The sequence below is a fragment of the Electrophorus electricus genome, chromosome 14 (assembly GCF_041902795.1).
Source record: "Electrophorus electricus isolate QZ-2024a chromosome 14, ASM4190279v1, whole genome shotgun sequence".
Taxonomy (NCBI): domain Eukaryota; kingdom Metazoa; phylum Chordata; class Actinopteri; order Gymnotiformes; family Gymnotidae; genus Electrophorus; species Electrophorus electricus.
This window is the reverse complement of record NC_137510.1, coordinates 11,666,617-11,682,414: the sequence shown is the minus strand read 5'-3', so window position 1 is coordinate 11,682,414 and position 15,798 is coordinate 11,666,617. Positions and strand designations below refer to the sequence as shown.

General features: G+C 39.6%; 1 protein-coding gene across 3 annotated transcripts in view; it reads left to right on the top strand.

The window, feature by feature from the left end:
• Positions 1 to 15,798, top strand: part of reck (reversion-inducing-cysteine-rich protein with kazal motifs) — a 42,959-nt gene that overhangs the window by 14,649 nt on the left and 12,512 nt on the right. For all 3 annotated transcript variants that reach the window (XM_027002961.3, XM_081696836.1, XM_081696835.1), the window contains 11 exons: positions 1,286 to 1,360; positions 5,391 to 5,427; positions 5,875 to 5,960; positions 6,219 to 6,266; positions 7,758 to 7,791; positions 8,514 to 8,711; positions 9,155 to 9,419; positions 9,778 to 9,951; positions 13,514 to 13,726; positions 15,373 to 15,509; positions 15,603 to 15,743. In XM_027002961.3, the coding sequence (XP_026858762.2) occupies positions 1,286 to 1,360; positions 5,391 to 5,427; positions 5,875 to 5,960; positions 6,219 to 6,266; positions 7,758 to 7,791; positions 8,514 to 8,711; positions 9,155 to 9,419; positions 9,778 to 9,951; positions 13,514 to 13,726; positions 15,373 to 15,509; positions 15,603 to 15,743 (1,408 nt within the window). The remainder of the gene's footprint in view (positions 1 to 1,285; positions 1,361 to 5,390; positions 5,428 to 5,874; positions 5,961 to 6,218; positions 6,267 to 7,757; positions 7,792 to 8,513; positions 8,712 to 9,154; positions 9,420 to 9,777; positions 9,952 to 13,513; positions 13,727 to 15,372; positions 15,510 to 15,602; positions 15,744 to 15,798) is intronic.

Sequence of the window (15,798 nt, the reverse complement as noted above, 5' to 3'; positions counted from 1 at the left end):
TTTGGCTGAAGTATCCCTGAAATGACTGTGTATAAAAACAACTTTTTGAAGTGCGTGCACTCTGAAACTGTACCTAATAGGCTGCCATACATTCCACAGTTATTTGTAAGTTGCAATCCACCACTACTGACATTCTGCACTTTAAACTCTTTTCATATCCAATGTGCTGGAGTACAGAGAGAAAATGACAACAGTGCTACTATCCCATTACACACAGATTGCATTGTACATGAATACCAATTTCTGTATTGTTACACCTCTTTTATAAAACAGACTAGGCCAAACAGGACAAGTAGCTTATATTAAGCCAGTATGGTTATTTTAGCATTTGTAGGTCAATTGTTTGTCATCATTTTGCCAAACGGGTTTGTCATGGGAGAAATGCCTTGAGAGACTTGAGGTGAAACAGTGGTGCCTCTGATGTTCTCATTTAAATCTATCAGCTCCACAGTCATTACTGAGATTCAATCACTTCAATCACTCTGAGTCTGTTTGAAAGAATTCTTTAAAACATGATTAATCACAGGTGAGTGTTGAACTTAGGTCAGTTCTGGCAGCCAGATGCTCAGGTAAGAAAAATAACAAAATGTCCTAGAGGTTTGCTAGATAATCTCTTGTAAAATGTATAGAGTAATTCAAACCACCCAAAGCTGGCTAAACAAATTAAAAACAACTATGACACCATCTTGCCTGTGGCAGCTGTTCTTGGGCCTGGTTTTCATCAGACAAGCATAAATCAAGAGAACTGATATTGCCTCTCTCTTCCAAACCAGTGTGCTGGCAGATATTGTGTTCCCAGTTTTCTGTGACATTCATAAATGGCTGTAGCATGGTCCTTTTCAAACACCCACTCATCATTTGTTGATTTGGTTTGAGTAAGACAGAGGTGGTAAGAGAGGCCTCAGACTTGATAATGTTGTAAAACTGAGATTTTGCCATTTCACTCCAAAATAGCTGTGGCCAGTGCTCAGAAAGAGTGAGAAATACAAATAGCCTCAAACGTCCATGTCCTTGCAGGCATGTCCTTGCACTGTCCTGATCCACCCTGTTCACTGCTGTCAGGATATTTTTTCAGTTGTACTGGGATGAACATTCTCATGGTACCTCTATATTAGCTCAACTCATTCCATGATGCCCTGTCATAATAATAGTGCCCACAACTCCTCGGTATTTGCATTGTTGAAAGCAATTACATTTCAGTGTAATTAATTGTGCATTCCCTGCTCACCATGTCAGCTTCAAATGGTGTTAAGTAATAAAATCATCTTTCTGTTTCTTTTCACAGCTTGCAACTATTAGAAGTGAATCCCGTTTAAAGCACCTTCTCCAGCGTTTTCCAAGTTACTGTCCTGAGTCTATGGTAAGATGAGCCACCTGTTCCTGTGTTTGAGCTCCAAATGGTGGTGCAAGCTGTTACCTTTGACACTGCAGCAAGTCTTAAACAGTGGCTCTGTGTTTGCCTTGCCCTCCTCTGATTTAGCCACATTGTGGTATCACCTTGTTGGAGTAAAAACTTATGAAAGATGAAGGCGGGAAAAGAGCTTCATGCCCTCCACCCTCACCCCTAATTACAAACCTGGAATGCTGGTATAAGAAATGTATAATTATAGTAGGCCTCTAATTAGCCCATGAGTAGAGAGCTTTATTTCATTTGTACATGTGTCCCGCACTAATTTGCCCAAATGAATTTAAATGGATTTTGGAAGTGGTTTACTGCCTAACAGAAGCATAGAGCCCAGAATGTGTCTTGGTGTTCCTCTCATTTATGTGTAATCCAAAGAGCCACACTGACCAGGAGGGGCATAAATGTGGTTGTGTTTGTAAGAGATCCAAAGCAATACTCAGAATTTACAACATTTTCTTCTCTACGAACAATATGTAAGCTTTGTGTTGATGTTTCTTCCCCTTTACAAACTAACTTCTGCCCTTCACAAATGATTGAAATAGACTTTGACAGGAGCCTTTTTTCTTCAGCAGCCAGGGAACATGAAGGAGTATTCACAGTGACGTGCAGCATGAGCCTCAGACAATATCCTGTTTATTCGGTTGATTGTCTTGTCAAAGCCCAGGAATTTGCCAGTATGGTCCGCTACTGTCAGCACACTCTCCATTTCACACAGAGGGCCACTGCCCTGAAAAGTTTAAGGCTGTCATCACATCACAAGCCTTTTTATGAGGTTTAATAATGTTGAGGTTCTCAGATTCAAACATTTTTAATTACATTGAGGTCATATTGAGAGGCACTCTGGAGCCCAGCTGAAATGTAAAAATACCATCCCTAACAAACAAACACACTGACGCCGAAGTCATGAGTGTTCGCTGAAGCTGTATTTTGCAGAGTGCATGTGGCCTTTCTGTTCCTTTTTGTGCCTTTGATAATGTAGGTTGCTATTGCAGGTTCTGTTCTATTCAGTCAGTTCAGTGTGTCAGACTTTGGACATTGAGTTCAGACTATTTTTCCTTGAGGTAATTAATCTGCAGATGGACTGTGAAAATGTAAATTAAGCTACAAGATGCTGCATTAAAGCTTGGGCATTGGCAGTAAAATGAGAGGCTTTCAGTTGTTAGAAAAATACATAAATCACTTTAATAGTAAAACCATGACATATTGACTGAGAGTGCAGCCTTTATATGTAGAAACAATCCCAAAAAATGTTTTTCCTATACATCACACATTTATATGATTATCTACATACAGAATATATGTAAGACCTTATTCCTAAAATCTAGTGCAAGAATATTTCAGCAATAAACCTCAAGAACATATCTTTTTTTAGCATTCAGATAATTTAAAATGGATGTCAGTGATGTCAAATGCTTCCTTTTGAGATTCAGACAGAGCAAAAAATCCCTGCCATTGACAGGACATTATATATATATATATATATATATATATATATATATATATATATATATATATATATATATATATATATATATATATATATATATATATATATATATATATATATATATACACAAATCAAAACTATATATATATATATATAAACACAAATCAAAACTATATATATATATATATATATATATAGAGAGAGAGAGAGAGAGAGAGAGAGAGAGAGAGAGAGAGAGGGAGAGAGCGCTAATTTTGTGACTTAATAATTACACTGTTAATTGCATTTTGAGACCATACAAAGAATGCATAAATATCTTAGAATTTACCCAGCACTACTTTACTGCTTTGTGTTTGAATATTATAGGTCGTTACTGGGCATTCTCATATGTTCTTCAGATGTGCTCAGCTTCAGTTTGAGCCAGCTCATTATCAGTAGTCTACTTCAAATTAAGATGGATTCACTTTATATGAAACCATTTTTGCAGTGTCATAAAATGTTTATGTAAAACTTTAAAATGTAACACTTGCATATGATGATTCTTTAACTAATATAGCTGTTGCTGTAACTAACAGTGCATTTATAACGATCATTGTGCATTTACTCTCTTCTGATGTGTGACTACGCTCTGTGAAATCTCTCAATACAGTCAGTATTCTGTTATTGGTGCCGTGTTCATACGCCCATATAATGTAATCTGGGTCTAAAATTTGTTTTTCTGTCGTGCAAAAATGTTAAAAATCCATTGTTTTTTCCTGTTTTCCCAAATTTCACTGATCATATGAATTATGAGATTGGTAAAAAGTTGAAAATCATAATTTGCTTTAAGTACGTATTGAATTGGTATTATAAGACAAATTCTCCTGTTATTGTAGGTTTTCTAAATTATGCTTCACTGTTGTCAAGCCACCTTTTATTCGTAGTCTAGGGTCAAAGAGCCAACACGGAGAGCACAGGGATACAAAACAAAAACACATGAAGGCAAATGGGAAAGTAGGCTATAACTAAGGCTAGGAAAACACTCAGGGCTAAACAAGACAGGCTAACAAAAATGAAGGCTTTGGAACACAGATTCAAGAAACAACCACAAAGAAACACATTCACAAATTCAATGAACAGCAAAAACACAGGGATCAAGACATGGTTTAAATACATGAACTTAACGAGGGACAGGCGTGGAAAATCAATCGAGGGGCGGAGAAAAGGGAGCTATGGCATAGAACTAAAAATCACAAGACAGCAAAAACACAGAACCCAGGAGGGACTGATTGTGACAATTTGGACGAAAAAAGTATGTGGGACCAAATGTATCAGATTATAAACATGTTTTATTTATCATATGATGTGATGGGGTGATTTTCAAAAATGCCATTTACTTTTTCCATAGAGAAAATCCCTTTAGACCTGGAGTTCCTAATATGGGCATGACACATCCTGTATGATGCACAACAATACTGGTCCATTTTCTATGGGAAGCATTAATTGCATTATAGGCCACCTCAAAATCAGTTGCGGTGTGGGAAAAAAGTTAAGCCAAGTTCAAGTTTATGTTGATGAAGCCATCAAACATGATGGGCACAGAAACATATGGATGAAAAGTTAATATTAGCAGTTTCCTGTTTCTCCCAGCTATACAGTGCTTCTGCACTGAACTGTAGAATAAAAAACAGGGAGGAGATTTCAGAAATGGTCAGTGTCACTGGTGGTTTGAAGTCAACTGTATGTCATTTTATTAATAAACTCTACCATTTAAAATCAGAATGTACTCTCTCATTACGCTATGCATTATGCTGTTAAAACAATGATTCAATATTCCTATTATACAAAACTGTTGTTCCTCAAAAATGAAAAACTCTAGCAGAAAGAAACTTGATTTGTTGCTAACAGAGTTTTAATCATGTAAATAGCTGATTTTTTGTAAGATTATTTGTACCTGCCCCTCAGCAGCAAACTGGAAGGGGGCAAAGATTATATCCACTGCATGGGATAGAATAATCATTGGTGTATGACTACAGGTAACTGTGGTTCAGCTATTAGATATAAAGCTAGCTTTAAGTAACAATTTCTACTTACATTTTTGGGAAAATACAGTAAAATATATAATTAATCATTCAGAAAATAACCTAAGGTTCTGATATTGACTTTGTGATTATAAATTCCTGAATTAAAGAATCAAGCATCTGTCACTTTAAAACCAAGAATTTGGCAAATAAATAATTAAATCTATTTTAATTACGTTGAATGCTGAAAATATATAAATATTGAGGCTTAGCATTATAATGTTTATTTAGTAAAAACAGATTAGGCACAAAATACTGTAATGAGTACCCCTTCATGTAATTTTTAATTTCTTCAATTGGACGTCTTAAGGAGGGTTCAATAAAAATACTGAAAGATTTGCATAGTACTAATAAATGTCTTGGACTAAAAGTTGGACTAAAGGTTCTTCAGTTTAAATATTAGTCCATGAAAGTAGAAAATCAGCTGGTTGGTGTGTATCTCTAATACTTCATAAAATCTTGCTTTCCTTTTTTGCAGAATGAGCTTTGGAACTGTATCAACTCTACATTACCTGGTAAGATGCGCTGCCAGAGTTGCTCACAGGGATGTGTAGGGGTGTTGGCTAAGCCTACTTGTCTTCTCTGCCCTGTACAAGAATAAGAGAGAATTTAGACTGTCTGAAAACATAATGCCTCGCAGATGCAACAATACCATAACTCATATCAATCAGAGTCCATCTATGAATATCCATTAAAGGTATGATCCATTGCTTTGAGATATGAAAAGAACTGGGCCTGAACACAGTACATTAAAAACATGTTAAGCAGGATGTTTGTTGAGATTGATGATTTGGCCATAACTGTGTTGCTGAGGCTCATAAGTGATATGTATTTATAACACTATAAATTCCAGCAGCATGTTGGTTTGAAAGGCTTCACAATGACTCTATGATGAAATCGATAGAACGGCATTCTGGCACTTTCGCCTCTCTTCTCAGTTTTTTGTCATTGGCCATTTTTAGGGGCCTCTAGGAAGTCTGATGGATGGGTTGGTCTGGGGTGCTGTGAACTGGCCATCTCCGTAGAGTGTCGCAGAGAGTGCAAACAGGTAAGCACTTCAGCAGCTTAGTCTGGGAAAGGTCTTAAGTGCTATTACACTATGCAGCCTATACTTCTTCTAGACAGAGACAGCTCATTCAACGCAACATCCAGTTCAGAACTTTGTCTGTTTTTTATAATGCCGTGCAGACTGACAGTTATATTTATAGTCTCATATAATTCTCTGTGATTTTTGATTTCAGTTCTGTGTCTCGTTCTCTGACCTCTAATGTTGAACATTAACATTACTTTATGGCTTTCTTTCCAGGCATCTTCTAAAAACGATATCATAAAATTATGCAAAAAAGACACAGAGGTAAGTCTGTAGAACAAGAGGATATATGTTTAAAGATTTTTGATTTAAAAAAAATATAACAGTGAATGTAACAGGTAACAACAAACCTTGAGGGAGAAAGTGGCTTTTAATATTTCAAACCTGTAGTATGTGAAAACCCTTCCCACCTTTCTAGAGTGGAAGCATCTGCAGGTCTACTCATGGTTATTCCTAGACTTAAAATGTCTTCCTAGATGTCTCTGTATATGTTTGTTTTTACATAGATTAAAATGCAGTTAACTAATTAGAATACGTTATAATAAGAATAAGAGTCTCTTATGACTAGCACTGACTTTTAATTTATTTGTTTGACTTGAAGGTTTATCACTAGTGGCCCTATTGCATGAAATTTAACAAACATTATTTGACTCAAAATTATTGCTGCAGTTATGGAAAGTCTATTTCCAGTATGTATCTCCAAGTCTCTCCTAACCCTCCCCATGTTTTTCTTTCCTATCAGTTGAATGCTGGAATGATATAATTTATGGCTCAGACTGGATATGACATATAATGCTACGTGTTCTGATCTTATAAGGCTGGAATTTAGGTATCTGAATATTAGTAGAAATGGGAAGTAAACATTAATTTGGTAAAGCAACTCTTCAAGTTTTCCTTTGCAGAACTCAGTCTAGCATGTAACTGCATGCTGCTGTATGCCAGCATTTCTTCTCTACCCCCCGACCCTCCCCCCTTTTAATCTGTCTCACCTCCTCCGTCCAAACAAACAAACCAGCAGGCATAATGGTCGGTTTGGAGCAGACTCCCAACTGCTTTCAGGCCTGTGCTGCTTTCATCTCACGCCATCCACTTTACGAGGAGCTTTGGTCCCAGCCATAGCCTGCAACAATGATGGCTAATATGAAGCACTAGCAAGAACCCTAAGATTGTTGTCTGTGATTATTTCAAAGTAAGGTGTTCATAACCAAAAAGGGCATGTTGTAAGACCAGAGTGATCATGTTATGCGAACTTTAAGCTCTCGGTCACTAATCTTATTAGTTATTGTCAGAGATGAAATAAGAACAGGTTGTAGATGTTCAAAGAAGGAGTATGTGGAAAGATCATGAGCACATGGTTTAGATCTTAATATGAGTTTATTTTTTGTACAAAATAATGTGATAGGAGGTTTCACATATGAGGGAAGTAGTCACGGAGAAAGCAAAGAGCTGTTTGAACAGTCTCCAAATATTTTAGCCGCTTATCCTTTGATGTTGACATACTCCAAAGCAAAGAAAACTTGTTAAATATAGCAGTGCCAAAAGAGACAAATAAAGGAACTGTTTTTACTATTGAAGATGTTGTAACAGTTTCTTAGTTGATGTCTAGGATTGGCTGTATTTAACAGTTTTGCTTGGTGTCCAAGATGATCTGTATTTAAAATGTTCTTCGCTGATGTCCAGGATTGACTGTATTTAACATGTTCTTGCTTGGTGTCCAGAATGGTCTGTATTTAACATGTTCTTTTTATTCTGCAGAAACCCCTCTACAGCTGTATTACCAAAAATGAAAGTAAGCACAGATATTTCTTAAAATACAGAATGAAACATACATGAACATGCCATGGAAAACTACAAAGGCTGCTCTTATCAGTATCAGACAGTTATTTTGCATATTGCCAGTTTAATAAGAATGTATTATTTACACTGTTGTGTGAGTTCTACCCAGTTTAACTTGTGTGAAAAGGAAATTCAACACCATTCTGCTTGGCATTTCTTGTTTATATGCCTGCCAGGCAGGGTCATGACTTCCATCTTGCTGAAATTCAGCCTTCCATTGAGTTCACCAATGAAGGAGATGCTTATTTGTGTTCATATGTGAGAGTACTACCCTGAAGACACTGTCAGTCACGATTTCCAAAGTCTGGATACCCAAACATGTAGCCTTTGGCATAATGGCACAGCTTGTAGGTTGAATGATCTGAGGTGTCACGTGCAAACATGCATTCTTGCATATTTACATTTAGATTTTATATTTATGGTATTTGTGAAGTCCAAGCTTTGGGGATCTGATCATGAGCTATGCATTTACACTGCCCTTTACACTCAGCCTGGGTAGTGGGAGCTCATTGGTTAAGGTACTTGACTTGTAATTGGAAGGTTGTTGGTTAAAGCCCCATCATTGTTGGTCCCCTGAGCAAGGTCCTTAACCCTTAATTGCTCAAGATGTACTCAATCATAATTGTAAGCTGCTTTGGATAAAAGTGTCAGCTAAATGCTGTAAATGTCTCTCAGTGGGATCAGTCTGCTGCAGCTATGCGGGGAGACACACTAACTGTCGTGAGTACTGCCAGGCCATCTTCCGTACGGACTCCTCACCCACCATCTCCCAGATCAACACTGTCAAGGAGTACTGCCAGAGTGTCAGTCCACAGCTCATCAGCTGTGTGGCCAACTACACCAAATCCTACCCAACCAAGAGCCCCATTGACAGTGAGCACACTTCCTACACCTTTACTGTGCAGTCACAATGCATTGACCTAAAAAGAACACTTATATAGCTCATATGAGCCCACTGTACCCAGGGGTGACGTATGTGAACTTTGTAGTAGTGGGTTTACCACCAGTAGAATGATTTTTCCATGCAGTATGTTGCTGCTCTTCATATCATTATGTTATTACAGAAACATTTTGCTGCCTATATTACATTTGATTAAAGAAACACATAAACTGCATCAAGGCTAAACATGCCGTGTTCAGAAACCTTTGTATGAAATGTTTGTTAACTGAACTTTAGATTCATTTTTTCCCGCAATACCGGTGGATTTGTGCTTGTTCATGGTGTTGTCCTGCCTGCCCATGACCTGTACATGACCTGTGCGTGACCTGCCCATAACCTGCATGTGACCTGCACATGACTGTGTGTGCTGCAATAGGCCTCTACTGCTGCGACCGTGCAGCGGAGACGCATTGCCAGACAGCGTGTAAGCGCATCCTACGCACCATGACCACCGAGCACGAGATCATGGAGGGCCTGATCGCCGAGTGTGGCAGCCAGCCCCTCCCCCAGGACCCGCTATGGCAGTGTTTCCTGGGTAGCGCTCACCCCCCTGCCAAAAGCGACCCAGAGACCTCACCCACAGCCAAGATGGACTGCGCTAAGCTCCACTGCTGTTCCAAAGCTAATACCTCACTCTGCAGGTCAGTTCACTGTCACTTTGTGCCAGTAGGGGTCATTCAGAGTGAAGTAAATCTTTTAGCTATTCAGCCTGTAGCTTGTGCTAAAAAAAATAAATTAATTAAAAGTAGGTGGCTCAGTATTTATGATCAAAGAAGTTGGTAATGGAGGCATTTGGTTTTCCTGTGACAGCAGCAGCATTTTTCTTTAAGGCTTTTTGTTGGCATACTCTTTTAGGGCTTTAGATCTCAGTGATGGATGGAATGCCAGTGAAAGAGTTCATTGCCAAAGTGCATAATGCAAAAAATGTAATAGTTACAGTTTACCCAGACAGATATGTTTGTGAATCTGAATGCAGTTTATTTGGTGCCTCCTCAACAGAAACATGTGCCAGGAGATCAGCACCAACTGGGGCACTCAGACATGGCAGGAGTTTGACCAGCTGTGTGAGTACAGCCCCGTGGAGACAGACCTCATCACCTGTCTGGCAGACGTGAGGGAACCATGCCAGCTGGGCTGCAAGGACCTCACCTACTGCACCAACTTCAACAACAGGTGAGAAATCAACAAAAAGAATCACAAGCTTGGCTGATTAAAACCAGAGCTTTTGAGGGCACTGTACCTCACATTTGTGTGATTTATGCACTAAACTCACTTTTGGGCAAGTTATTTCTAAGTGGAATAACGTGAGCGAGGGGGATATACTGAACTGTATTGTGGAGGTCCTCCAGGACTAGAGATTAACTGCTATGACTGTCCCTAACATCACTCTTCTATTCAACCACTGGATACTTCTCCTTTAGAAGTAGATCCCCAGACTCCACCGTCTGACCTACAAACACAATAGCTGCATCTGAAACTGTGCCTTGTTCACTATCACCTACATGTAAATATATGGCTCGCTACATATAGCAGTATTATAGGAAACAGAATAAGTCAAAGGCAGTAAATAATTTCTGACACTCAGTACTGCTCAACAGCAGATTGCGTCACATATACAAAACATCATACCCCAGTCTATTGTAACATAATATTGTAACATCAGTCCATTGTAACAAGCTTGACACCATGCCAGACATGAGGATTACGCTTGCCACATTTTCACCTGTCCCTGCAGTAATGGAAACAATCAGTTGGCTCAGTAGCTAACTGGCTAGCTAACTCATCAAAAATATTTTTAGTACAAAATTATTGGCCTGAAAGCTATTCAAATCTAGTTATCTATAAACTCAGCCTATGTGAATACAGAACAAACTTTGAAAAACTGAAAGCATTTCTTCAGTTAATCTGCTACTTACATTTGGGGTCTCAGAAGATGTCGCCATCATCCCTCGTCTCTTGTCAGAAAAACTGTGTGAAACCAAAACAACTTGGTGCATTATGGATATTCCTTTCTTGCTAGGGTACATATGTTGTACATTACTTAATGCAGTGCATTGTGGGATTATTATAGAGCACTGGATATCCTGCATGTTTTCAGACACCACTACAAGATGGGGGAACCACAGAGTAGTACACTGTATAGTGAAACATGACGCAGTGTCAGTCACAGCTACTATATAGTTCTTATCCATGCTGTTGTCTTATGGCACGGCTCAAAAGTTACATTTCAAATACTTAGATTCAATAAAGTTCTTATATTTAGGAATGCTGTGTATAAAAATGTATAGTCATTTTCCCAATCAGTATTTACTGTGCCATGATCTGTCTGTTCTCAAGCCAGTTGTGATCTTTGCCTCTGCTGTAGGTCTGCATGGTTTGATTTATTTTGGCAGGAGTGGTGCAGCATTGCTTTAGGGTCAGAAAGGCATAGAGCAGTTCGATTCCTTCCTTTGCTAAACTGTTTGTGGGTTCACATGCACTCCCCATTGCTCAGCACACCAGTCCCAATGGAGACTCCACACAGTTTGAGGGCAGGAGTCTTAGCCATGTAAAACAATGACTGTGGTTACTTAGTGAGGTTGCAGCAGTGTCTTTATGTTCATGGTTAGTTGATGAAATATGTTAAAGTGTAAGACCCTTGTGAGTTTTGTTTCAAATGTGGCTTGGTGAACATTACACTCTCATGTGTTCTAATACAGACATAATATCAGTCCTTGTTTGGACTGGAAACACATGTAAGACATGACCATAGGAGACAGAAGACGCAGAGTAATTAAAGGACCATTAAACCAGCAGACAGTTTTTCCTGTGTTTCTATTATTTGCTGACACTTTTAATCAGCAGCCCCACCAATTTGACATTTTGACCATAATGTCACACCATAAATACAAAGAAGGATTTCTGATTTTCATTGGTTCAAATCTGATCACATATGTTCTATTGGCATAAATGACTGTATTTTATATAATTATCATAGTAAATTAATTTAAGCGCTTTCATGTTTGTGCCCTTCTGAGCCACTTAAAAGTCAATCAATTTGTCCTTATCTTAATGCTTTGTTACGAATTACAGAAAAGCTACTTGAACTATAGTAACTAGAAATTCTTGAAAAATTGCTTATAGTGGAAAGAGGTAGTTTAACCTTGAACAAGACCACCATCATCAATAGGCAGAATAATGTCATGATAAGATAAATAAGATAAATTGTATTGCATTAACGTAAATATTATGACAGATTTTTTTGCTTTCTTGTTAGGATATTTTTTTTAGTCCACCTAAAGCTGTGGAGGAATTTAATGCAATCTGAAGTATTCTGAGTATTGTTTAGACTGGATGAGGGCAATGAATCTCCCTCTAGATAATGGCACCCTTGCTTGTATGATGGGATTCAAAGGTCAGGCAAACAAACCCTAGCTTTGATTTCCTTTGAAGGCTTTCTAGGGCAGGCTGCACTGGTGGGCACCCCTGTAGATTTCAAAAGCTGTTCGTGTCCCACCCCATGGGCAACTTGGCCATGGCGCAGAATGCAAACAGAGCACAAAGTGTTGGGGACAAATGTGATCCTGAGTGTTGGGTATGCCTGCAGTGCTGCATTCTTCCCCTGATGCCTGTGGCAGCAAGTGTGAGGGCCATGCTGTGGACTTCACCACAGCTCCATTAAGTGCAGCCTCCACCATGGCCTCTTGATGACACAAGGTGAATGTGTGCAGAGTGACCCTACTCTGGTAGATATCATCTTCAGCACTGCAGAAGGCTGCCTGAGTGCACACCACCCCTAGGGACAGGAAATGGTCATGGAAAGGAAGTCTCAGGCAAAGTTGTATTTAAATGTTAGAGGAGCAGTGGGTGGAGTTCAACGATATGATCATCTGTGGTCTGTTAATTGGAATGTTTCCTTAAATTTATAAAGTTTGTAACTTTAACACACAAATGATCGAAACCATAACACAAGAAGTACACTCTTTAAGTTGTAGGCTTTTGCCTGTAGAACAGTTTAATTTGTACAGGCATCTTGCATTAGCAGATAATTTTGGGTTGGAAGAATTTGAGCTGTTCACAGGGTCAAGGTCACCATGGGGTCAGCCTCTCAATAAAATGAGTCTGGGCCTCTCCTGTCAGCTATCAGTGCTCTCCTGCCCACCCCGTGCTTGTCAAAAATTAGATGAGCCTCCGGGGTCAAAAACAACATAAACAAACCAATCTCTGACCAAGGATAAGTCTCTGATCGCCCTCAGCAACTTCAATCAACAAGACCCCCAGGCCACCCCACCCCAGCCCTCTGCACCTTCAGGAAAGGAGCTTCCTCTGGTGGATCATTAACGGAACTGGTTCCACATCTGCCGTAGGTTTCCTCAGGAAGTCCTCCAGTGAGTGGTGTGCGGCTAGGGGGCACGTTTCAACTCTGACGAGTGGTAGTAAACAGTAGCAGCCTGGAGTGGGACATTAGCAAGGACTATGCACCAGGACTCAGAGGGTGTTCCAAAAACATGCTTTGAATTACAACTAAAGACACTCTGTTTCAGTGAGGGTTTGTGCCATGATCTGCTACAATGTTAGGGAATGTATTCCTTTAACTTTGTATGTTTTGGTTTTTCTGTCTGGAAGGTTCTGTAAAATTCTGGTAACACAAGAGCCTGTGTTTGTCCTACCTCTCTTTCTTTCTATATTTATTTCTCCATTTGCCTCTCTGTCTCTCTCTCTCTGAAAATTCTGAACATATCTCTCATATCTTCAGGCCAACTGAGCTCTTCCGGAGCTGCAACATTCAATCAGATCAGGGTGCAATGAATGACATCAAACTGTGGTCCAATGGAACCATCAAGATGCCTTTGATGAACATTCCAGTTCGAGACATCCGGAAGTGTCGGCCAGAGATGTGGAAGGCCGTGGCCTGTGTGCTGCAGATTAAGCCCTGCTACAGCAAATCCAGAGGCAGCGTCATCTGCAAGTATGTAATGTATTGCTTTTCATTCTTATCACTCATTGGCTTAGTCTTTCATTGTCTTTTCTAGTCACTTGCAGATTGTTAGAAGCCTCCATTGTAATTTAAATAGAATAATGACTTATGTTTTCATTTGAACAAAAGTTAATTTTTTAAAGTTGTAATCCTATACTAATTATTACTTAATCACATAATTACTTAATTTGTTTTGTTATAAACACCATACCATTGTGTCCAGGGCCCAATCTCCATGTGGTCCAAAATTTAGTACTATCTTTGTGGTTGCTTGCTACGTGACTCTTTGACTTGAAACACCGCTACATACCAATCAAGTGACAGAAAAGCACTTAGGAGCAGACAACAAGGTCTTGGCTCAGTGCAGTGTTGTCTTGATAGCCTAACAGATTCATTTGCACACACATATTCATGCACACTCATGTGCAAGAGTGCTCCGCTCACTGCGCCATTTGCATTTATCACACCTGTATTTACACTTGGAGTTAAAGCTCGCCTCATTGGCGCTCAGCAGACCGCCCACAGTACACACGTGCACTCCAGGATTGTAAGGATTAGTCCTTCTCACGCAACTCTGCTGGCGATTGTTTTGGAATGATGTCTCCCTGGTCTTTGATGAGATCCACCCTGACTCCAGCAGCTTGGGACAAAAGCCTGTGTCAGTGAGTGATGGTAGGGTGTGACCTCATGCACATTCATCAGCATCTCTCATCTGTCCTGTCCCAGCATGCATCAGTGTTTGTGCTCAGAGAAGGCACTTAACATTTGATTCAGGATGTTGTATACAGTCACATTTTCTTACATGCTGGAGTTTTGTCAGATTCCATTCACAGGCTTGGGCTTTGCAGTCCTGATTCAGAAATCTACCCAGCATTCAGATTTCTGAGTCAGAAATCTACCCAGATTCCATTTCAGGTGATGCATTTTAGTCTTTGTTAGTAGACACGTCCTCTATGTCTGCAAATTTGTCCAGTTTCACCTTTCTTTATTGAAGCTGACAACAAAATAAGTGAAGAGTGTAGGGTTTTTCAGCCCTCACATAGTTGGCTTGATTCCATGAATTCCAGATGTGTTTGAAGACTGCAGAGGTATGTTGTTCCAGTGCCTGACTGTGAGTAAAGAAACAAAGCAGTAAGCATTATTGTGGCAGTGTAGGTGAATGGGAGAAAAACCAGCAGACCAACAGCCAAGATCGGAAATGAAACCCTGGGGTTTCAGAGTTGTTGAGTCAGACTGCAAATGCCATGAAATAGTGACAGCTGAAAACATGAGAGAAGAAAGGGCTTCAACTGCTCTGGTCTGTTTCCATCCATGATGCTTTTTTATGGTGTATACAGTCAACAAGAAATAGGCTTTCGTGTGATCCATCTGAGGTTAATGGAGCATGGATGTTTGTCTTGAGCACAGGCTGGCACATGCACAGAGAAGTGGTGTGTTTCCATTCAATGAAGTTAAAACATGAATTGAAGCTTATACTATAGATTTTGCAAGTATTTTTAATATCTAATACCCTTGCTTGTATGAAGACTTGTCTCATGCATTAGATCTGCAGAATTGGTTAGACATGTGTGAACATGAGTGAAGCCAGAGTCTTTTAGACTGATGATGTCATTAGGATCCTGCATTTGTACCCTCAGATCCGACTGTGTGGACATTCTGACCCACTGCGGTGACTTCACCCGCTTCCCAGAAGGGCAGACCCCAGAGCGTATCTGCGATCTTCTGTCCCCTACTGATGACCTGGAGCGATGCATCCCTCTCCAAAGATACCTCAGTGAGTCACTCATATTATGCAACTATAGTGCTTTTTTGTTTGTTTAGTAACCATGAATTTAACATGTTTGTGGAATCTCTTTGCTGGTCCCAGCTGCCAGTCCTTTCCAGAACATCATCGAGGAGGTAATTCACCCCTGCAATCCCAACCCGTGTCCCAGCAACCATCTGTGTGAAGTGAACAGGAAAGGTTGCCATCAAGGACAAGACTGCCTGCCTTACTTCTGTGTGCCAGGTACACTACAGCTCATTCAAGCTTTTACATTAGCTGTCACTACTTGGTTAAGATG